The 25,101-nt window shown below is 42.1% G+C and overlaps 1 protein-coding gene across 3 annotated transcripts; it reads right to left on the reverse strand.

Annotated features, from left to right (window-relative positions):
- Positions 1-210: 210 nt before the first annotated feature.
- On the reverse strand, positions 211-25,016 carry LOC131109838 (epidermal growth factor receptor substrate 15-like 1). Of its 3 annotated transcripts, XM_058062229.1 has the most exons (26): positions 24,996-25,016; positions 24,210-24,308; positions 23,864-23,905; positions 23,696-23,785; positions 23,560-23,607; positions 22,573-22,668; positions 22,084-22,143; positions 21,679-21,804; positions 21,545-21,604; positions 21,209-21,472; positions 18,722-18,879; positions 17,509-17,677; positions 17,316-17,378; positions 14,147-14,226; positions 12,616-12,688; positions 12,370-12,531; positions 12,104-12,301; positions 11,762-11,920; positions 11,576-11,684; positions 10,156-10,283; positions 10,054-10,087; positions 8,138-8,220; positions 5,421-5,484; positions 1,392-1,408; positions 989-1,131; positions 211-925 (listed from the first exon to the last, which is right to left on the reverse strand). In XM_058062229.1, the coding sequence occupies exons 2-26, from the start codon at positions 24,234-24,236 to the stop codon at positions 898-900; spliced, it is 2,481 nt and encodes an 826-aa protein (XP_057918212.1). In that variant the 5' UTR covers positions 24,237-24,308; positions 24,996-25,016; the 3' UTR covers positions 211-897. The 3 variants fall into 3 exon arrangements, with proteins under 3 accessions (XP_057918212.1, XP_057918214.1, XP_057918213.1); XM_058062231.1 differs by lacking the exons at positions 17,316-17,378; positions 24,996-25,016 and having other exon boundaries at positions 211-1,131; positions 24,210-24,276; XM_058062230.1 differs by lacking the exons at positions 211-925; positions 1,392-1,408; positions 24,210-24,308; positions 24,996-25,016 and adding an exon at positions 24,006-24,140 and having other exon boundaries at positions 980-1,131.
- Between the last annotated feature and the right edge of the window lie 85 nt (positions 25,017-25,101).

Here is a 25,101-nt window from a genome sequence, read left to right on the forward strand (position 1 = left end):
AATGTTAAATTCCCACATAGGTTGCTTTTTTTATTAATAATAATAATGAAAAGATATGTTTGACTTTCAAGCAGAACTGCTCGATAAATCATTTAGAAACCACCAGATATTAAAACATGACACATATATGTTGATAAATAGGTAGAGTATGTAGATTAGTGGTAGTGTCTAGGACTCCAGATTCCGAATGAAGCGTCTAAAAACCAGCCGTGGTGTAAAGTATATTATTACTGATATATTACTAATCACACACTGTAACAGTATCAGTGGTTTTAAATAAAAAACAATGTTGCATCAAACCCTGTGGAGCTCCTAACGTAACGTATTCCAGTAGTGCAAGGAAAATAAAACACGAGATGCACGTTTGATACACACGACGGACATTTGATTAAGTACACTTTCCCGATATAATCAGATCAATAAATAGAAAAGATAATGATGCTTTGTTTCCATTGGGATTTCTTATAATTGATAATATATATCTTATTGTTGTGCTTGTAGTTTGCAGTGCTAATGCTAAATAAGGTTAGCAAAATAGAATCGTATAATAATCCAACATATGCACCAAAGCATCATTGTCTTTTATATTTACAGTATAGAAAGAGTTTGTCCAAATTCAAAGCTAATAAAACCAACTGATTTAGTGCATTTCATACCTTTGCTTATAAATACAATAAAACAGTCATAATAATAAAACAAGAAAGGCTTTGGAATAATAAGGCAGTGTGGCAAAGATGGAAGAGAGTCCGTCGACGTTGTGTCCCGGCCATGATTGTAGCAGCCAGGTGCTTTGGGAGCAGTGAACGCTCCATGCAGGATCATCCGATACCGGGCCAGCGTGCAGCAGGGACGAACGGGACGAGTTTTGGGAGTGTTGGTTCGGTGTTAGTGCAAATGTCAGGAAGCAGTGAAGAGAGGAGGAATGGTGGGGAGGGGGTTTGGGCTGTGGAGTCTGTCAGTGGGGCGCCGCCCTCCCCACCACTCTCAGGTGCTGGTATGGTCGGCCCTGCTGAGAGCGATGGCCAACTCCAAGTCCTGCTGCTCCTTGAGTTGCAGCCGCCGCAGCCTGTCGTGTTCCTCGCGCTCGCTCTCACGCTTGGCCCACTCCAGCTGCTGGCTCTCACTTCCAAACTAGAAAGCAAAGAACACGACATTAACCGAGGAAGTACACAGCACAGGCCAAAGGCTCCACTTGGATCTGGGATGCATTTTTTTTTTTAAAAAGCAAGGAAAATACATTCAAACACAGCTGGGGTGATTTTGAGATTGCAAAGCAGATGAAAGCGCAGACACACTTGGCCAACAAATCCACCTTGTACATGCTAGCTCGGATCAAACGTGCTGAAGATCGCATGCAAAAGTACTGGGACGAATTCTCTGACCGAGCTTACCTGCTCGCCTTCAATTTCTGCCAGGAAAAGACAAAATAAACAACTCATCATGATGACGAAAACTATTCACGTCACCAGATGATACAGACCAACTTTCATTCATTCATTTTCTACTGCTTTTCCTCAATAGGGTCGCGGGGGTGCTGGAGCCTATCCCGACAAGAGGCGGGGTACACCCTGGACTGGTGGCCAGCCAATCACAGAGCACATATAGACAAACAACCATTCACACTCACATTCATACCTATGGACAATTTGGAGTCGCTAATTAACCTAGCATGTTTTTGGAATGTGGGAGGAAACCGGAGTACCCGGAGAAAACCCACGCATGCACGGGGAGAACATGCAAACTCCACACAGAGATGGCCGAGGCTGGACTTTAACCCTGTACAGACCAACTTATAACTAAGAAACATTTGGCTGGTGTCGGTGCAACATCTGTGTTGTGGTTGTCTATACATAAATCACAACATCGACACGGTTAGGTGCGGTTTGCAAGGCTATCACTTTGTGTTTCCAATGTAGCTAACATTTGGTAATGGTAATGGTTTAATTTCATTTGAACATGCATCAGATTACAATTGAATGCATCCCATAATCAGTTCACAGTTCCACATGTCCAAAAGGAGTAGGAAGAAGCAAAGCTTATTAAATCCTACCCCTCCATCTGGTACTTTTACAATCAGTAACTGTTACATTTGTTCACTTCCTGCTTTCCTAATATAATTTACATTTTTTTTGTCACATACCGAAGTACAAGGTGATATGAGCATCCAATGACATAATGTGTACCATAGTAAGTGTCAATATAGTGATATATATAGCACATCATGACTGGTTCAAGACTCTTCATCCTTGTATTTAGCAAACATCAACTGCTTGTATTGTTTCTTGAATTGGCTCATCGTTGTGCATTGTTTGAGGTCCTTACTCAATCCATTCCATAGTTTGATTCCACATACTGAAATGCTATGGCTTTTTAACGTAGTCCTAGCATAGAAGTGTTTCAAATGTACTTCTTCCCTGAGATCATATTTCTCCTCTCTTGTAGAGAAGTATTGGATGACATTTTTTGATTCCACATACTGAAACGCTATGGCTTTTTTATCGCAAATGTTGATCTGAACGTGTTTGTGATGTTACTCCCAACTCAACAAGTTGTATACACAGAAGAAATGTAAAAAAGAAAAGTTGCACAATATTGCGTTGCACAATTGCGACAGAAAGCAAGGTGCAGCGGGCTTGCAAAATACTCGAACTGTCACCAAAGCAAAGAAAAAAAAACATAAAAGGTGAACCTCAAAAGTGGTCGTGGCCCTGAAGAGTACTCCATTACACAAAAATGGTTGGATGTAGTCTGTCTGTTGATGCTTGCCTTGTTTTGGATCAACGTGTGGCATCGCACAAAGACCAAAGTGGTGAGAATCTGGATTATAAGTTCAGTTTGAATTGAACAAGAATTTGTTTTGCAGTGACAGCAACACCTTTTCAACTCATACTCCATCATGTATGGTGCACACACACACACACACACACACACACACACCGCTGCCACCATGTGTGGTCAAGCAAAGGGGAACGCTGACTTTCTCACGCTGTGGCTTCTGCTTAAAAGCACAAGTGCAAGGTCACAGCGGAAGGGCACGCGCTGGGCATGGCTTGCGGGTTTAGCATGACTAACACACACACACACACACACACACACACACACGCTTTTTGATTCTCCAAATGCAGGCGTGCAATGTGTCTTGAGTGGCAGGCTTCTTGTTGACAAGGAAGAACGCTGCACCTTGAAGCGCAAATAGGGAAGTGTGGATTCACAACACACAACCTGGCAACCTGGGGTTATGTACCAGTTCCGTTCCTAGGCTGTGATGTAAGTTTGCAGTAAATACCTTAGTACACCTAAGTTAAATTACACATGACACCAAAACATGTTCATTTTGTTATTTCAGCTGTGCTCCAATGTGGAAATATTTGCCTTTTTTTTTTTTTTAGAAAAAAATTACAATTCTCATAAGTTCTTCTGGGACTGGGAAACTGAGGTTGGAAAGCTGGAGGTTTATTCATTCATTCATTCATTTTCTACCGCTTTTTCCTCACGAGGGTCGCGGGGGGTGCTGGAGCCTATCCCAGCTGTCTTTTGGGCGATAGGTGGGGTACACCCTGGATTGGTGGCCAGCCAATCACAAGGCACATATAGACAAACAACCATTCACACTCACATTCATACCTATGGACAATGGAGTGGAGTGGGCAATTAACCTAGCATGTTTTTGGAATGTGGGAGGAAACCGGAGTACCCGGAGAAAACCCACGCATGCACGGGGAGAACATGCAAACTCCACACAGAGATGGCCGAGGGTGGAATTGAACCCTGGTCTCCTAGCTGTGAGGTCTGCGCGCTAACCACTCGACCACCGTGCAGCCCAGCTGGAGGTTTATGTCAAAAATTAATTGCTATATATATAATATTGCTATATATATATATAATATTCAACCTTTTTGTAGCTCATACATAATGGTGTTTTTTTAATAAATGCCAAATGATATCCATCAGTGTCATGTCAAACAACATAATAAATCTGTATGGGCTTCCATTATTTCTACAATATGATCAAGTCACCTTTTTGCCATGTCTCCAAAAAGTGTGTACACCAACTATAAAGGGTGCGTAACAGTGTTTTTATTAGGTAATATACTTTTAAACAACTTTTGGGCCCTGTTTTGTGTGTGTACCCAAAGCTTTATACCGGAGGCCTCCGGTCGGTTTTTATTGTGGCAAAAAGTAGTTCCGGCTAGTTGCTGTTTACACGAAGAACGCCGCAATGCTAATTCTCTCGCGTCGCGGCGGTGTTCACCTGCACACGTCGAGTCTCGACACATACACAACAATAGCGGGCAGCATGTAGTGATATGGAGAGAAAATAGCGATAATGCAAATGTATTACTCTTTTGAACGCATATTGTTTTGAGAACCAAAACGGTAAGCTTAAGAGACCTCAGCAACGAGCTGGAACTACTTTCCTCCTCTTGTTGATGATGCCATTTATACCACGTAAAATTTATTGCCAAAATCAAGGGTATCGTGTCCAAGCCAGATTTAGAGAGTCTAATCCACGCTTTTTCCACCATAGCAGGCTAAACTACCGTAATGGCCTTTCTCAGCAGGCTCTCTAAACGAGCCGTAAAACAGCAGCAGTACATCCAGAATGCTTCTGCTCCAGTCCTGACAAGAACCAGGAAATATGACGCTCAGCACTGGCTTCCTGTCGCTCAGAGAAGAGACTTCGAAAAAAAAAACAAACTCTGCTTGTATGCAAGTCTTCTCATGGTCTTGCGCCAAAGTACATTTAGTGTACATCGATCTAATTTGGAACAATCTTCCAGAAGATGTGCAATAATTTCAAAACATTCACAACTGAAAGGATTTTATCTGTACTTCATTTTGAATTTTAGAATGTTTTTATTTTTATGAAGTGACTTTACCCTTCTTTTCCATAAAGCACTATAAATTACCTCATGTAGAAACTGTGTTCTATAAATAAACCTGCCTTGCTTATTATGCCTGCTCGTTGCGTTGAAGGCTTGTGCTGAAACACTCGAGGAGCCGGAGTCATCTTGTTCGCATTTCTAAAAAGACGCCATTGTCTTGTCGTCATGGGACAAATGTTATTTTATACTACCTAGCAGATGGGAATACAAAGTCAAAAACCCACAAAACATCAGCCCAAGGTGGCGGTAAGTACTAATATTCCCTATATTAGTGCTGGCAGTTAAGATGATGGTGATTCCATACGTGTTAGCTACAATGGGTGGCTAAGATCTGTTGGCTCTCGGCTTGGACACGATGGTGGAGGTGGTGGTGATAAAAGTGTATAACTCAACGACCATTTGTATTCTTAATGACTGGCCATAGTACTATTACTACTACTAATAATAACAGATTTGATTTATTACATACTTTAAGATTTTCTTTCCAATGAAATGTCAATGTGCAAGTAGAACACTTGTCACAAACACACTTACCGTAGGGGGGGGCAGGCCGGTTAGGAACGCTTTTCTTTGATGGTAGGACAGGATTGTCTGATTTCTGTTAACACACACGGAAAGTGGTAAAAAAAAAACAAAAGTATAACAAACAACATGTATGACCAAATAACCAGCCTCTGGCATCATTTTGAGCAGGGGTGTCCAAAAGGTAGCTTATACTGAAAATGTCATTAATGGATTATTAATTTTGTATTATATTGTCTGGGGTACATGTCATTCATTCATTCATTCATTCATTCATTCATTTTCTACCGCTTTTTCCTCACAAGGGTCGCGGGGGTGCTGGAGCCTATCCCAGCTGTCCTCGGGCGAGAGGTGGGGTACACCCTGGACTGGTGGCCAGCCAATCACAGGGCACATATAGACAAACAACCATTCACACTCACATTCATACCTATGGACAATTTGGAGTCACCAATTAACCTAGCATGTTTTTGGAATGTGGGAGGAAACCGGAGTACCCGGAGAAAAACCACGCATGCATGGGGAGAACATGCAAACTCCACAGAGATGGCCGAGGGTGGAATTGAACCTTGGTCTGGGTGCATGTCATGTGAGACTTAAACATTATCACATACTACAGTATTAATTGTCCCTGTACCCTAGAAACCGCCCATGAATGATACGGGAAAAGGCCGAAATGATACTGTGTCAAAGCCCAGGGCAGTGATACTGATAAAATATAGAGTTTAACCATGTCCAGTATCAGCCCCCGTAGCTGTCCACTCAGAGCACGCTGCTCTGGTATCGTGCCCGTGAAACAACCAATCAGAGAACAGCACACTTAGTGCCTAGTGCTTCTCCAGTCACCAAAAAACCCAAACTTGATTAATGGAACTTTAATTGTCAGACATTGATAAGATAAGACTGTTGATAAAATATTATTGTTGAAATATTTTTGCAATTATTGTGTTTACACTGTTTAGATATAATACATGTAATAAACTGAACATTTTCTGGAAACAAAATGGTCTTTTGATTAAATAGTACGTGATAATAAGCTCATGATTAAACAGTATGTGATAATAAGACCTTCAGTCTCGGGCTGATACTGACACTGGGGGGCATGATACCTGGCCTGATACCAGACAAACCATGTGATAACCTATAAGTATGTCAAAATATAGTGTGCATAATCTACCATGCACTGCCTTTATGTGAAAGTGGAATGTTGGTTGGTGTTTTTGGCGGGAGCAAGTGTAAAATACAGTGGTGTTCCTGATTTTCTTATCATTTTGCATGTTTATCATCATCAAAGAAATTAGAATATTAGTCAGTGACAACACAACTGAACACAAAATATTTTACTACTACTAGAGAAAAACTACCTAATGTACCTAAATCATCCATATAGGGCAAGATACTGCAACTATTCCATGTTATTATCAGTGTACGTGTTAATGCATGACCAGAGTGTGTATATCGAACCATGGAGTAGGTGTATCCCAATGACAGCATTGTACACTAGCTCAAATTAACTAGTTTTCTCATGTTATAATGCACAGAAAAGGGAAAAAAATATGTGTTCGTGTTTCACATAAGGATTGGGAATGATGGGCAAAATTCCCCCATCACTGCTAGGAAACCCGAGTTCAATTATCGATAGGTCCTTTCTTCCTGCAGCTGCTCCCAATAGATAGACTTCTACACCACTATGTACATCTGTGTAATACTTGCTTTAATAGTCAGTATAGTTACTCCAGACCCCATTCACTGTGCAATATCTGATCAACCTCAATGTGCAATATTAAGGGCTCTAAATGCAATATAGTAAGTTCTATGTGAAGTATTTCCATAATAAAAGTGTAAAATGTAAAGACTGGTCATATATCTCATCTCGTTTCATATTATCTACATACTGTATTGTATATAACTCTGGGAAAAACTGTTGATTTTGTTAATACTTGGGTTGTTTATATTGTTTTTTTTTCTATATTGTGTATTTTGTACTGCTTAACTGATTCTGTACTCTTGCTGCTGTGCAATGCAAACTTCCCCACATATCTTATCTTAATTCCACCCTCGGCCACCTCTGTGTGGGGTTTACATGTTCTCCCCGTGCATGCGTGGGTTTTCCCCGGTTTCCTCCCCCATTCCAAAAACATGCTAGGCTCCAAATTGTCCATAGGTATGAATGAGAGTGTGAATGGTTGTTTGTCTATATGTGCCCTGTGATTGGCTGGCCACTAGTCCAGGGTGTACCCCGCCTCTCGCTCGAAGACAGCTGGGATAGGCTCCAGCACCCCCTCGACCCTTGTGAGGATAAGTGGTAGAAAATGAAAGAATATACAACTTCCAATAGCCAATTTTTTCTTGAATATTTCAATGTTCAGGTTGCACGGCGGTTGAGTGGTTAGCGTGCAGGCCACACAGCTAGGAGACCCAAGTTCGATTCCACCATCTCTGTGTGGAGTTTGCATGTTCTGCCCGTGCATGCGTGGGTTTTCTCCGGGTACTCCGGTTTCCTCCCACATTCCAAACACATGCTAGGTTAATTAGCGACTCCAAATTGTCCATAGGTATGAATGTGAGTGTGAATGGTTGTTTGTCTATATGTGCTCTGTGATTGGCTGGCCACTAGTCCAGAGTGTACCCTGCCTCTCGCTTGAAGACAGCTGGGATAGGCTCCAGCACCCCCAGCGACTCTCGTGACGACAAGCAGTAGAAAATGAATGAATGATTGCGCTACTCACCTTCGGCATTTGGCTGAAGTCTGCAAATCCATCCTTGTTTCTAAACGCGCTACTTCCAAAATGGTCCCCCGTCCTGAATGACTCTACAAAGGGAGCACATTTGGAACATTTGAATGTGGAAAAAATGCTTTTAAAATACACTGTAAATGAAGCACACGGTCCAAATCATCTTGCTGTGCTTATTCTGTGAGATCTATTTTCAGCATCACGGCTGCAAAAGGTTCCACAACGTTAGGCCAAATCCTGAAAAAAGTGTCTGCTGTGTTTAAACCTGACGCACGTCTCTGATTAGCTAATTAAAGGCGTCAGTCGGAGCACTGTTCAGCAGAACTGCGCCCGGCTTGTTTTGAAGCTTTGTGGTTGCAATGCCTGATTTAGAAAAAAAAAATGTGCAGATGGTTACAGTGAAAAAACAAAACATTGTAATAGAATATGTTTGTTGTGCATGTGCAGCCACAAGAAGCCCTATTCATGCAGAGCTGGCCATGTTTTCTTTTCAGCACTGTAAGCCCATGCAGGTCCACAGTCGCCTCTGTGTTGGATTGATGGCTGGACAAAGCGGGCGGTCGGGCCACAGCACCAACTTTAAAACAACTTCCACGCTGAATTAAGATGCGTAAGGTGAAGTGCAGCAAACGTTTAAGACACTGTGCAACCCCGGTGCCGTCACAAACTTTCTGTTGTCTTTGGCTCCAGCCAACCTCCTGTTTTTCCAGGGTAAAGGGGGCATATTTTTAGTTGGCCGGCAGTGGTTAAATGCGTAGGCACTGGACTAAAAATAGCCTGAAACCACCGGAACGTTGGAAGCCACAGAGAGTAAAAAAGGTAATTATTGAACATGTCACCGAGAGAGAGCAAAGAGGAGCCTTTTTGAGGTGTGTTGCACAAAGCTCCCTCACATTCACATCAGACACATTAGCATACATTGCTAGATCAGTCTTTCCAACTCCGAAGTAAACAAAGCAGACATTGGCAGCCCCAAAAAAATCATTAAATGATGTCTGGTCTAATTTGCATAATTACACTTCTATTAAAAATGACTGCTGTAAGACATCGGTTGGGTAACAACTGCCATTGTATCCTCGCAATGAGGGTTGGGCGTCTATGAGAACCAGGACTAATGTTAGCTGATCTACTAACTCGCCGACCGGAAACAATGGTTACATAACAGCAAGAAAGAAGCCGGCGAACACCAACAAAGAAGAAGATTCAGGAAGCGTTTGTGTTCATCCATTTCGACCAACGGAGCTCAAAAGTTGAGTTGAAATTCCGCCAAACACCATCATACCATGCAGAGGATGAACCACTAACATGATCAAAACACGCCTGGGTTCATGGTGTAACAAAGTGCCCCGTTTTTGACGCACTGCGCCAGACTTCTTCCTGCCAGTCAGGTCGGTAAAACAAATGACCACAACCTTATGCCAATATTGAAGCGGCAAACAAATGATACTTTATACTGCGAATATGCTGGCCTATCGACAAATGACCTGGCATTAAACCAGACCCTGCGTTCAGTGTTACTCCATTGTTTGATATTCTACACCAGGGGTCTCAAACACGAGGCCCCGCGGGCCAAATGTGGCCCGCAGGACACTAGTTTGAGGCCTCCGCCTTGAGCTTTTATTGTAGAAAATCGGAACCAAAGCACTACAAAAGTTTGTATATTTTTCTGTTTTTAATAAATGCATTTTTTTTTTGGAAAACCTGATGCAGCCTAGCCTTGCCCAGACCCTAGCTCCAGTGGCCCCCAGGTAAATTGAGTTTGACACCCCTGTTCTACACGCAGCAGGAAGTAGTAGGAACGTGTACTCCTATGTAAAGACACCTTAAAACATTTCTTTAAGGTGGTTTGACATTTTTATTTTGGTTAAAATATCCCTGTGAGAAATTCATAGTAATAGTAAAAGTCATACCTGAATTCCTTGGTTTTGGGCTGTGGGAGCCAGGCTGTGAGGGACAAACAAAAAAAAAGTGTTGAGCGAGTGAAGCTGAAAACACCAAATCTTCAATGTTACCTTGATTGGAGGCTTGGGTTTCGCCACAGAAGGTTCAGAGGATCCAAACATGCTGCCCGTCCTCCTGTGGAGGTCAGATGAGGAGCCTGCGAAGGGGTCACTTTCTCTGAAAGGATCTCCAAAAGGATCTAGAGGGAGGACACACATACAGCTGTGGGTAACCTAAAAAGGTCCATGAGGCCCTAAGGCAGGGGTGGGCAAACTACGGCCCGGGGGCCACATGCGGCCCACCAAGCGTTCGAATATGGCCCGCCAGTTGACTTTTTTTAAGTATTTCAACTTTTAACATCCAAGCTAGCAACATCGGACAAAGTCGGATGTCTTATTATAATAAGACTGTAAAATTAAATTTCAGAATTGGATGTGGTCTGATGTTTAAAGTGCTCCTGAAAAATGAGACATGAGAACATACAGCTGATAGCATAACACTTTTATGGATAAAATTGGACAAAAAATTAAATGCGAACTGTTAGAATTACAAGCGTATATATTCTGGCCTATATTCATCTGCATATTTCTGGACCCCCCGTTAACAATTTTGTTAACTCAACGCGGCCCATGAGTCAAGGTGTGTGGTTGTTTGTCACGCTTAAATGTTTCAGATGATGTAACAAATTTACATATTAGTAAAAATCCTAACTCCTACATGGCCCTGTGTGGAAAAAGTGATTGCCCTCTCGTTAGAACATAATGTAATTAATTGGTGTAATTAATTGAGATCTGTCAGTCTGGAAAAGGTTCTAAAGCCACTTCTAAAGATTTGGGACTCCAGCAAACCACAGTGAGAGCCATTATCCACAAATAGTGAAAACACAGAACAGTGGCGAACCTTCCCAGGAGTCACCGGCCAACCAAAATAACCCCAAGAGCACAGCGACGATTCATCCAAGAGGTCACAAAAGACCCCACAAAAACACCCAAACAACTGCAGGCCTCACTTGCCTCAGTTCATGTCAGTGTTCCTAACACCACTATAACAAAGACATTATGTGATAGAGTTCCAAAACAATAACCACTGCTGTTGTCTGACCAGACAAAAGTGGAAGGTGTGTGTCCCAGAAAACGAACATCATACCAACAGCAAAATATGGTGGTGGTAGTGTAATGGTCTTGGGCTGTTTATCTGCTTCAGGACCTGGAAGACTTGCTGTGATAAATGGAACCATGAATTCTGCCGTCCACAAAAAAGAAAACGGAAGGAGAATGTCTGGCCCTCTGTTGGTGACCTCAAGCTGAAAGAAACTTTCAAACTTAAATATAAATTCTGGCCCCCCCGTTAACAATTGTGTTGACTCAACACTGCCCACGAGTCAAAAAGTTAGCCTACCCCTACCCTAAGATGTGACCTATATTTGATTTTTTTACGAGTACGAGTACGAATGACCAATATTCCAAATGTTGCTCCAGGAATACAACAAACCTTTGAAGAGGTTGGATTTGAAGGGGTCTTCTGTCTGAAAGGGGTCTGCTGGAGGTTCCTTAGGAGTGCTATGGTTGAACATGGCGAGCTTTGACTTGAACGATTCATCCTGATGGGAAAACAGTTGACACAGACGATAATGTAACGATCCAGAAAAATACAACAGCCGTTTCTGACTATTCTCACTGCACTTCTGAAGAGCCCGTTCTCCTTCTCTGGGAACAGGTCACTTGAATTAACCGTGTTGCTTCCTCCTACGAGGTTGTTCAGGGCGCTGTTGTACTGCTCAATGGTTTTGGTGACCTCCTTCTGGTTCTCCTGGATGAGTGACAGTTTACTGCGAGCCTGAAAACCACAGAAAGAGACAAACAGGGTTATTGGGACCCTGGTATGGTCTTTCCTTGATAGCGGTCCTCCAGCTCATTTAGATGCATCTGGATTGAAACCTTCGGGGGTGTATGTTGATCTTCTGATGTACCCTTGAAGGACACACCATGGCTTTAATCAAATGATCCTGTGACCACTCACCTGGCTGATTTCTTCCTGGGCGTTTTTCAGAGACTTGGTGATGCCATCCAGCTGGACGCGACTCGACAGCAGGTTCTTCTCCAGCTGAGCCTCCTCATCCTTAAGACGGCTGAGGTCCACCTTGGTGCGGCTCACCTCCTCCTCCTGGCTCCGCATGTCGGTCTCCTGGGAGCGGATCTGGCTTTGCAGGGTGGAGATCTGCACAGACGGATTTTCACATTTCAGGACTCTCATTCAAAAAGGAGTCCGATCAGTTCTCCGCTAACCGTCTGCGTCTCTTCCTGACATTTCTGCTTAATGTCATTGAGCATCCCCTCCAGTTTGGAGCGCTGCTGGTCCATCTTGTCCAGGCGCCTCTGAGCGTCCTGCTTCTGAGAGTCCAGGTCCTGCAGGCTGCCGCTTTCCCTGTCCAAGTCACGCTGCATGTCCTACAACATAACATGCAGATGAAGTCACACCTACGTCAGCTCTGAAAGCTCCATTTTTTTTTTTTTTTTAGTACTTCATCTTACTTGGACAGCATTATTTTGCTTCCTGATGGTCTCCTCCTTTTCCTTGAGCTCTTGCTCCAGGATGAATTTCTCTCTGTAGGACAGCCACATGTCATTTTTGATTAGATCACACATGTGTCTTGTGTTTTGAGTGGAGGGATGTGCATGAATAAAAATGACTATTAAAATCTACATTTGATTGGAACTGCTAATCTATGTCAAGCAGTGACGTGGTCAGGGATGGCAGGTACGGTAAGTGAGAGCGAACAATAACAACAACGTAAAAAAAAATATTTATATTGGTATGTTTATTTATGTTGTCCATTCAACTGTCTTATAAGTTATTTTCTGTATCAATAACAGTTTCTTAAGTAACAATCTCAGGTAATGAATGTGAGTGTGAATGGTTGTTTGTCTATATGTGCCCTGTGATTGGCTGGCCACCAGTCCAGGGTGTACCCCGCCTCTCGCCCCAAGACAGCTGGGATAGGCTCCAGCACCCCCCGTGACCCTCGTGAGGAAAAGCAGTAGAAAATTAATGAATGAATAACATTTTCTTAAGTAACAATCTCTGGAAATGAATGTGAGTGTGAATGGTTGTTTGTCTATATGTGCCCTGTGATTGGCTGGCCACCAGTCCAGGGTGTACCCCGCCTCTCGCCCCAAGACAGCTGGGATAGGTTCTAGCACCCCCCGTGAGGAAAAGCAGTAGAAAATGAATGAATGAATAACAGTTTCTTAAGTAACAATCTCAGGTAATGAATGTGAGTGTGAATGGTTGTTTGTCTATATGTGCCCTTTGATTGGCTGGCGACCAGTCCAGGAGTTAGAGTTTCAATTTGTAAAAAAAAATAAAAAACATTTTTTTAAACATATGTTCCAAAGATACGAAAATATGAAGATAAAATACATTTTATAAAAGAATAATTATGGGTTTTACATGCAGAAAACAATGCAAAATCATTATGAAGGATGGATGGAACTTATGGTTGATGGCGACTTCCTGTACATCCTGGTGAGATGGATAAGGTTTCTCACCTTGTGCCGTGGCGGGTTATTTAGCAGTCACCACCCCCCCCCCCCCCCCCCCCCCCCAAAAAAAAAAAAAAAAATGTGAGTCAGCAACATGTAAGGTGCCTCGTTTGGGCATACATAGGATAGATTATGGAGCGGACAGATTAGTTTGCTACAATGCAGCAGCAATGTTGTACAAAAACCAAGGATATGATTTGGGCAAATACTAAATTAAATAAATGGGACTAAGAAGCATTTTTTTAGTATTTTTTTCGCTTTTTTCCCTCTAAATGAGCAACCTGTACCAACATAGAATAGCCGTGAACCTCACTGATGTTAAAGCAAGTTGATCCGACTATGAAAGGCTGTTGAAGTGCTTTGCTTGGCACAGCCTCTCTCCAAAATAGCTGATATCAGAGAAAAGGCTCATGAATGTTGATATTAAAAGAAACGGAGCCTGTCTTTTCTCATCCCATTGGCTTTTCGACAAGGAAGACAAACAAAGATCTCCTCCTTGTAAAAGCCTGAGGGGGCTCACCTCTGCAGCTGACTTATTTCCTGGCTGAGGTCATCCAGCTCTTTGACGCCCAGGACCTCCGCTGGCGGGATGGCGATGTCCTGACGGGTGAGAAGGGGTGCGGAGTCAGAAATACGGAGAAATAAAACTGATACTGACATGGATGGAAGGGCAATGGACGTTGTTAGGCAGAAGAAGCAGATGTTGGGAGGGTGAAGCATGGGGGACATACGGTGGTGTTTGCCCCCTTGCTCCTTTATTTTTTCACATGTTTGTCACACTTAAATGTTTCAGATGATGTAGTAAATTTAAATATTAGTCGATGACAACACAACTGAAGAATTATAAGTGAATTAACAGAGAAAAAATGTAACAAAACATAATGTAACAAAGATTAATTGAGATCTGTCAGTCTGGAAAAGGTTCTAAAGCCACTTCTAAAGCTTTGGGACTCCAGCAAACCACAGTGAGAGTCATTATCCAAAAATAGTGAAAACACAGAACAGTGGCGAACCTTCCCAGGAGTCACCGGCCAACCAAAATGACCCCAAGAGCACAGCAACGACTCATCCAAGAGGTCACAAAAGACCCCACAACAACACCTAAAGAACTGCAGGCCTCACTTGCCTCAGTTCATGTCAGTGTTCCTAACACCATTCATACATTCTCTACCGCTTTTCCTCACGAGGGTCGCGGGGGTGCTGGAGCCTATCCCAGCTGTCTTCGGGCGTGAGGCGGGGTACACCCTGGGCTGGTCGCCAGCCAATCACAGAGCACATATAGACAAACAACCATTCACACTCACATTCATACCTATGGACAATTTGGAGTGGCCAATTAACCTAGCATGTTTTTGGAATATGGGAGGAAACCGGAGTACCCGGAGAAAACCCACGCATGCACGGGGAGAACATGCAAACTCCACACAGATATGGCCGAGGGTGGAATTGAACCCTGGTCTCTTAGCTGTGAGGTCTGCGCACTAACCACTCGACCGCCGTGCAGCCCCCAATGCTGAACATAAAGAACATTAATACTCTGTTGTCTGACCAGACAAAAGTGGAAGGTGTGTGTCCCAGAAAACGAACATCATACCAACAGCAAAATATGGTGGTGGTAGTGTAATGGTCTGGGGCTGTTTATCTGCTTCAGGACCTGGAAGACTTGCTGTGATAAATGGAACCATGAATTCTGCCGTCCATAAAAAAAAAAAAAAAAAACGGAAGGAGAATGTCTGGCCCTCTGTTGGTGACCTCAAGCTGAAAGGAACTTGGCACAATGATCCAAACCACACCAGTAAGTCCGCCTTTGAATGGCTGAAGAATAAAAAAAAAGTCTGAATTCTATTGAGATGCTGTGGCATGACCTTAAATAAAGCTCTTCATACTGGAAAAGCCTCCAGTGTGGCTGAATGACAACAATTCCGGGCCAAAATTCCTCCACAGAGCTGGAAGACAAGTTATCACAAACTCTTGATTTCAGTTGTTACTGCTAAGGGTGGCCGAACCATTTTTTTTAGCTTTAGGGAGCGATCACTTTTCCACACAGGGCCATGTAACTTTGGATATTTTTCTCTCCCTTAACGATAACATTTCATATAAAAAAGGGCATTTTGGGTTCAGTTGTGTTGTCATGAACTAATATTTAAATGTGTTTCATGATCTGAACGAAGAAACCAGGAAGGGGTCAAACGCTTTTTCACCCACTGCTGTGTGCAGCACAACAAAAAGACAGGAAGGAAGTGTGTCTCGTGAGGGACGCAGCACACAATACATGAAAAGCGCTGTGCCGAGACAACATGCAAGGAATGCACCATTTCGAGTAGTGATGTCATCCAGGAAGTCCTAGAATACTTCGCTGCCAAGTTGTCTCACATTTGCTAGCTACGATGCACTCCACAATACTGTAACAATATTATAATATAAATACTAAGAGGTGAAGCAAATATTCTTCGGTCAACGACTCAACATCAGCTGGTGAGCTACTGCTAACATAATGCGCCTAGAGCAGGGGTCTCAAACTCGCGGCCAGTGGGCCAAATGCGGCCCGTGAGACGCTAGTATAAGGCCCCCACCTTGATACCAAAGTTTAATGTTGAAATGCACACCGGACACAATTAACATGATTTTGCCCCGCCCATACTGTTAACCCACCCTGTTACCCCGCCCTGTTTTGCTTTGGATTAGCAATGAAGCTAAAGGCTTATTTATGATGCTGGGTACAAATAAATGCAGGAAATGATGAAAATACACGTCACGATAAAGCATCTCATCAAACATGTTGTTGAAGTTACGACGCTGCTCCAAGACGGAATTGAGTGCGATGCTAACTTGCTAATTGGGTAAAATTATTAAGTTTCATTAATGTTCATGTTAAAGGTTAAATAACTTAATACTGTAAATTTGAATCTGAAAAAAATAATTTATCTACCAACTGTATGTGGTTTCTTACGTTTTTCTTATTTGCCGTTTTATTATAATTTTACTTATTTATTACTGATTGATTGATTTATTGTCTTTATTCTTAATTTATTTATTTTTCTTTAACTTATTTTGTGTATAGAAAAATAAAAATTAAGATATTTGAGAACAGTGGAATGTTTTATCAGATATTTTGGTGTGGAAAACCGGAACCAAAGTACTGAAAAAGTGTAGGGTATAGCAGAAGCAAAAGCATTGAAGATGCTTTTGAAGATTGTATTGATTTTTTTTCCAGTTTTTAATAAATGCGTTATTTTTTTTTGTTTTTTTTTGGAAAACCTGATGCGGCCCGGCTTCACCCAGAACCTAGCTCCGGTGGCCCCCAGGTAAATTGAGTTTGAGACCCCTGGCCTAGAGTGTGCAAGTAGAACAAAAATAAAGTACTAAAAGTACTGTGCAAGTACTTTTTTTCCACCCTTTCATTCACATTTCGCTCCTGAAAATGTTTGTGCAAGTGTATATACCATAAATCTACAAGTCTCCTACAACTTTTCTTTGTTCACATTGGTCAGTTGCCTCTTTTATCTATTTTTATATCTTTATAATACCCAGAGAAGAGAAAAACATGTGCTAATGTCTCACATAAGGATTGTGCAAGATGATGGATGAAACAGGATGGCGAAAGGTACATGCATTACAAGAGGAGGAAGAGAACAAGCCAGAAGAGATGCAATAGCGCCCCCTTGTGGTTGAAAAGCACCATTACTCACTCTGCAAGCATGAGGCAGTGCAGCATAATCGGGTCTCCCGCCAGATATAAGCCCTGAGAAGCTCTGTCACACAGCACAGACACCAGTTTAATAAAGAAGAAGCTAAAGCACAGCAGGACAACCGCGCCAGGAAGTAGAACCCAAATGGAAGCAGGATGAAATCAAGTGAGGGCTTTTCCGAGTCTGGACTTACGGGAGTAATAAGCGCTGAAGCCGCCGTCCTTTCTGAGGGCGGAATCATGTCCGGTGTGAGAGAGGACGGCGGGTCGACGTCTTTAGTGATCTTCTGCTGGATGAGGTGCATGGCCAGACAGAACTGCTCCCGGGTCAGCTTGCCCGTCTGTTTGGTGTCTGCCAGCCCCCTGCAGAAAGAGATGGGCTGTGAATACATCAAGTATTGAACGTTTTTCATATCTGTCATGAATTTGTAAAAAAAAACAATAATAATAATACTTTCCATGGAAAGTATACTGGTCAATATGAGTTATTAAGTGTAGAATTATTGAATGTTTTTCATATCTGTCATGAATTTGTAAAAAAAAAAAAAAATACTTTCCATGGAAATATACTGGTCAATATGAGTTATTAAGTGTAGAATTATTGAACGTTTTTCATATCTGTCATGAATTTGTAAAAAAATAATAAAAAAAATACTTTCCATGGAAAATATACTGTGTAGTGTAGAATTATGAATGTAGAATTATTGAAAGTTTTTCATATCTGTCATGAATTTGTAAAAAAAAAACAATAAGTATATAAAATAAGTATGCTGGGCGGCACGGCGGTCTAGTGGTTAGCACACAGACCTCACAGCTAGGAGACCAGGGTTCAATTCCTGCCTTGGCCATCTCTGTGTGGAGTTTGCATGTTCTCCCCGTGCATGCGTGGGTTTTCTCCGGGTACTCCGGTTTCCTCCCACATTCCAAAAACATGCTAGGTTAATTGGCCACTCCAAATTGTCCATAGGTATGAATGTGAGTGTGAATGGTTGTTTGTCTATATGTGCCCTGTGATTGGCTGGCGACCAGTCCAGGGTGTACCCCGCCTCTCGCCCAAAAGACAGCTGGGATGGGCTCCAGTACTCCCCGCGACCCTCGTGAGGAAGGAAGCGGTAGAAAATGAATGAATGAATGAAATAAGTATGCTGGTCAATATGAGTTATTAAGTGTAGAATGCTGGAATTAAAAAAAAAAAAAGAGACTATGAATACTTTCTGAATGCAATGACAACATTGACAATGGCTACACGAGGGTCATCTAATGAGACTCAATATAAGTCTTATTTATGGAAAGGTCTGCCTGTACCAAGATGATAATGCGTACATATCGGCCTGCATACAAGCACGTGCTGTAGGTGTTGCCATATTTTGTGGTGCAGATGACCTGATTGTGCCGTTTCCGTCTCACCAGATTTGTGCCAGCATGGTCTGTGAGAGGCTGGAGTGCATGAAGATCTCGATGACCTCCGTTCCGCTGACCAGGCCGTCGTTGTCCGTGTCGGTTTTCTTGAAGACATCATTGTAGCGCTCCCTGTCAGCCACCGGGACCACCCAGTTCTCCTCTGCCTGGAACCAGACACAACATTTATTTACATATGATGTGCAACACGACTTTCAGAATGATTGAGTATTTTGGACCTTTAGGAGAAAAGAGAGTGAAAAGAAATGAAAGTAAGAAGATAAGGCGACAAGGACGATCCCAGTCATGGAGAAAAACCTGTTTGACAAAAGCACCACAGGTGAAAGATCCATGAAGCAACACTAGGGTGAATAAGAACACTCAATGGTGCAATGCTGCAAAACAAGTTTAGCCACTATTAGCAAAAGAATGAAATTTATGTACGAGATGTCAATCCCCCTCGGCCTTTTGGCCTAGGTCACCACCGGATGTACTACTTTTGGCCGTACGAGTTTTGGCGTTCCCCAAATCACCAAGTTTTTTTATTCATGGAGAAAGTAGTTATGGTGACGACCCTGACACGCATGGAGGGCGTACAAAATATGTAAACATGCCTTGGCCGTGCTAATTATGTATGCGAGGTGCACACATAGGGGTCCGCAAGTGTGACGTACAAAAAACATACAAAAGACACACGTGCAAAGTTGTACCAAGTGTATAAATTTGTAAGAAACTTAAGTTCTAGAGTTTCTTGGACATAACAAAGACCCTGCCGGTGTGCAGCCAGTCTCAGGCTCAAACACCAGCATGTCACATGCCCAGTAATCCGGGAGGGGCTCAGAGTAGAGTTGCTTGAGGAGCCAGTTTAGGTGGCTGGGACATCTCGCCCAAATGCATCTCGAACGCCTTCCTTGTGGGGTGTTCTGGGCATGCCCAGCTGGGAGAAGACCCCGGGGCAGACCTAAGACACTGGAGGGATTATGTCTCACAGCTGGCATGGGAACGCCTTTGGTGTCCTACTGGTGGAGATGCTACCTCTGTGCCTTTCCCGCGTTATTTTGCAAGTAGACCAGCCATAGAAGTTTGTAAGACCCATAAAACCTAGGCTTTAGATCTGGGGTCTCAAACACTAGTTTGAGGCCCCCGCCTTGATATGAAAGTTTAATGTTAGTGTGGCCCGCGCAGGTTTGATATGGATGCTGTATGGTATCATGTACCCAGAAAAAAATATTACGTTTGATTAATGTTCATGTTAAAGGTTAAATAACTGTTAATAGTTATCCTCCCTATGCGTGTGGAAGTGGTAAGTTTTTGGCTATTTAAGTTTAAAGGAAACAACTTGAAGGCTACCGTTTAGGTCGCTAGCTCTCTAGTTAGCATGTGTCTCAAGACCCTGCAGTTGCGCAATATGTTGTAAAAAAAAAAAAAAAAAAAAAAGAGTATTATAGTATATATAAGTAAGTATATATATATATATATATATATATATATATATATATATACATATATATATATAGTAAGAGTATAAATGTGACTATAGTCGTGTTTTGTCATGTCTACAGGGCTCTAATAATGCTTTGTTCATTTTAATCTGAAAAAAATAATTTGTCTACCCACCAACTATATGTGGTTTCTTAAGTTTTTATTATTTGCCGTTTTATTATTATTATTATATTTATTTAGTTAGTTATTACTGATTGATTTTCTTTATTCTTGATCTTTTTTTTGGGGAAAACCTGATGCGGCCCAGCCTCACCCAGACCCTAGTTCCAGTGGCCCCCAGGTAAATTGAGTTTGAGACCCCTGCTTTAGATTAAACATGGATGGCTTTAAACCAGTGGAAATCAAGTGTGACACCACTTGACATAAAGAAGGGAGTGGTACTCTTCGCAAACTCAATCACAAACATCCATATGACCGCATTTTCTGAGCAAGGTTCTCCGGTTTCCTCCCACATTCCAAAAACATGCTAGGTTAATTGGCCACTCCAAATTGTCCATAGGTATGAATGAGTGTGAATGGTTGTTTGTCTATATGTGCCCTGTGATTGGCTGGCGACCAGTCCAGGGTGCACCCCGCCTCTCACCCGAAGACAGATGGGATAGGCTCCAGCACCCCCACGACCCTCGTGAGGATGACAGTAGAAAATGAATGAATATGACAGCAGAACCTCAAAAAAGAATACCCAAAACGCCAAAATTATACAAAAATTCAGCACCAAAGTCGTACAATACATGAGGACGAACTGCATGGGTTAACTTCTTTTTACGCTTGTCTAATAGTAATGTTTAAAAACGTGCGTATTAGCAAGCCTGCCTTTCCACTTCCTCATACGCTCCACCTCTGACACGCATCATCAAAGGCTGAGCCGTTCATTTCGACAACAGCAATCATAACAGTTGATATATTAAACATGACAGCAATAGTGGTTTCACCCTGGAACAGATTAATTCCATTTCCATTCATTTCTATGGGAAATACTGAATTTCAACATACCTGCTTACTTGACCTAAAGGAGTGTTTTGGGGAGAGGCTGCTGGTTGATGTGGCGACAGGAGAAACCAGAGGAGGAGGAGTGCTCCGCAAGGCGTCTTTGAGAGGAGCCGAGTTGCCCAAAAACCCGGGAAGACTAGGCAAGACCGCCACAGCGCCCGGCAGCCCACTCGGCATTTTTTTTCTTTTTGAGGGAGGGATAAGGGAAGCGGGTAAGGCGGTCGGCACCGGCTCTTTCTCCATTGCCCGATACACAAGATGCATGACCTGCAACATGAGTAGAGTTAGATTAACTGCAGACAAAATCATTTTAAAAATGTTTTCTGATCAACAATTTACCACAATAAATTCCTCTTTGTCTAAGTAGCCATCTTTATCTGCGTCGCCGAGGTCCCAAATCTGCAAACAAAACCAAAAAGTCTTATTTAACTTGCCACAATGACACCAAAGATAAATAAAAACGGTAACATCACCTTTCCCAGCACATCCAGAGGTAGCTTTGAATTGATCAAGACAGGCTTGACTTTATCGCCGGAGAGGAGGCCATTGACGGGGGACAAACTCTCGAAAATGGCCTCAAATTTCCCTTTTTCATCCAGCTACAGAGTAAAACATAAATAATAATAATAATAATACATTTTATTTGTATAGCACTTTTCAAAATACAGAATAATGGAGTTGAATAAAGCAAGTGAACAGAATAGAAGACACACCAAAATACAACATTCATTGGTTAATACACAGTTAAAACATGACTAAAAGCGGGGCGGGTCACAGCAGTCAGATATAATATATCATATATATATATATATGTTATATAATATAACATAGCTGTTAATCATAGGTCTGTCAAGCAGTAACCTCAAATAATCACTCACCCTTATTGCCCAACTGCCGTCAGATGCTGGGGTAGTTAATAAAGGGCTGCTGGTGTCTCGCTGGAAAAAAAAAATTACGGTATTTCAGTCAAAATATCTTATGTCTTAACAAGTGCAGTACCACGCCATCGTAAAATAATAAATAACAATAATGAACACAGGAATAATATTGAAAACTGGGCTATCCATACATCTTTTATTATACTTATCCTGAATTGGGTCGTGGGAGTATGCTGGAGCCTATCCCAGCTCACTTCGGTCAAGAGGTGGGGTACATCACAGACCACCGGGGTAAAAGTTATGTATTAATTATTCTCTTAGTTTCATTTCATTTGTATATGACTACTCTATTGTATGTGTCCTTCATGGGTTCTGCGTAAAGTGTGAGTGACTAAGGAGTTCCAACTAAAAGGAGCGGAACTCCTTCATATGTCGAGCATCGACACTCATCTTTGTGTAAAAAGTGTTGTTGTAATGTGGACGACTCACAAATTTAGGAGGCGCAACGATTTGGCTGAGGTTGCCGAGGCTGACGTCATGTCCTGCCTGTGCCGAGGCCACTAGTCTCAAGGCGATGAAGAAACCCTAAAAGAGGTGAAGGAAGTGAAAGCGACTGAGGTGAAACCCGGTGACTGGTGCACAAGTCATCATTTACCAATCATAATAATAATAACAAAAGTAATGTTGGAGCTGAAGGCCCTTCACATCCTGTCCACCACCCATTCTGCTCTCCTACAGGCTAAAGTGTTTTACGTGGCATATTGTATCTGATTAATGCTACTATGTTGGGTAATAGGAGTGCAGAGGTAACTGTAGGGGTGTTAATGCATGTCTGCGGGGCTCTAGTCATGTTAAAGAGTTTATTTAGAAGATGGTAAACAGCTTTTCCATGCCATAACTGAAAATATTTCATATACGTATATGTGTAAAGACTGTAATGTCCTTTGAGAACTTACAAATGTGGCTCTCACCGTATTAGTTTGGATCCTATATGGATCCTATATGGACCCTATATGGATCCTATATGGATCCTATATGGGTCCTATATGGATCCTATATGGACCCTATATGGACCCTATTTGGATCCTATATGAACCCCTTATGGATCCTATATGAACCCCTTATGGACCCTATATGGATCGGACCCTATATGGATCGGACCCCATATGGATCGGACCCCATATGGATCGGATCCTATATGGATCGGATCCTATATGGACCCTATTTGGGTCCTATTTGGATCCTATATGAACCCCTTATGGATCCTATATGAACCCCTTATGGATCCTATATGGATCGGACCCTATATGGACCCTATTTGGATCCTATATGGACCCTATTTGGATCCTATATGGACCCTATTTGGCTCCTATATGGACCCTATTTGGATCCTATATTTCCAGGTTCCTGTGCTACACGGATAATGACAGTAAACAACATATTTGACATTTTAACATATATATATATATTTTTTACCCGCTTGTCCAAGTAGCCCTTTCGCTCTGCGTCAGCCAAATCCCATATCTTGAAAGAGAAAAAAGTGGGATGATTTCAGCAAATAAACACAAGCATACTGTTTACAAATGTAATGGATGGCTGGAGGAGATCAAACCTTTCCCAAAGTATTGTCCGACAGCCCTGACTTTTTGAGGAACTGAGCAGCATCCCCAGCTGATATCTTGCCACTATTTACTGGATCCAGCTGCAAAGGCGTGGAAGGCAGACAAACACTTAAAAAAAACTTTATTGAGTCGAGTACATTTACAAACACAATTAGTACCTGTCTGTAGTAGCTCTCGTAGGCTGGGTTCCCGCTTGATAACTGAAAACAAAACATGGAAGTATATTAAAGACGTATAAGTTTTAGCTACAAATCGCTTTGTGTTCAATTCGCGTTTGGTTTAATTGGCCGTGGTACGAACGTTACTAATTTCCTGGCGAACAGCAAGCTCCGCGGCTATCCTGAACGCACAGTAAACAAGCTGACAACTTGACTTAAAACGACAAATAAAGCCCTCACAAGTCAACTTATGGTCACACATTCACCACATCTTGTGGGAAACCGTAGACAATGCTGACTTTGAAAAGTAAAAACGACTTTTGTGAAGGTCCGTGAAAGTTGTTACCTGGCCGAGTGTCATGAGCGCCGCCATTTTTCCTAGTGGTGTCTCGGGAGCGTGCGCACACCCCTCACTGCGCGTTCACGATTGACACATATGAAAACACTTTGACAACACAAAATTATTAAATACAATGTTTAAAAGTCAGTTAGTAAATGTGTGTACATGTGAGCTTAATGGCAATTATGAGGACAATAATTATTTCTCGTTGCAATGTATTGCTTTGTAATGTACAATACACCAGTGCTTCTCAATTGCTTTCTGTCATGCGCCCCCTAGTGGACAGAAATATTTTCACGCCAAGAACAGGATGAGCGATCCAACGTCAATGAATGGAACACAGGCATAGAGCTGAAAGTCCGCCATTATAGAAAGCAAAACGCGGCCAATAGAATACTGGCCGAATTATACTGAATTAGTATAAAATACAGTTAACGCTGTGCATACACTTTGAAAAAATTGATGACTAGATTTTAAAAACATGGCTATTTCTTCATAACCATAAGGAACAACATAATTTTAATGTAAAGGTGCCTATATGGATGTTTGATTGGAAGTATTTACACAATCTAAAATTTATTTCAGTAATGCCATTGTTAGTACATTTGATAGACTATAATCTAAATCCTCATTATCACTGACTTGGCATTAATTCAGCTAACAAATTAGCTTAAAGTGGGAGTTAGAGTGTGGGAGTCCCATACAACATATATTTTAAATAAATCCTCTCCAATATTCTGTTTATTTACAACAACCAGTGTGATAAATACACAACATTTTTGTCAGACATACCTATTTGAACAATTAATGGCTGACCAGTTGCTGTTCAATGCATTATCAATGCATTTCCCGGATTCTGCTTTCTATCATGGCGGCCAAACCTATCCAGGGCATAATA

This window comes from Doryrhamphus excisus, chromosome 22 (genome assembly GCF_030265055.1).
Source record: "Doryrhamphus excisus isolate RoL2022-K1 chromosome 22, RoL_Dexc_1.0, whole genome shotgun sequence".
Classification (NCBI taxonomy): domain Eukaryota; kingdom Metazoa; phylum Chordata; class Actinopteri; order Syngnathiformes; family Syngnathidae; genus Doryrhamphus; species Doryrhamphus excisus.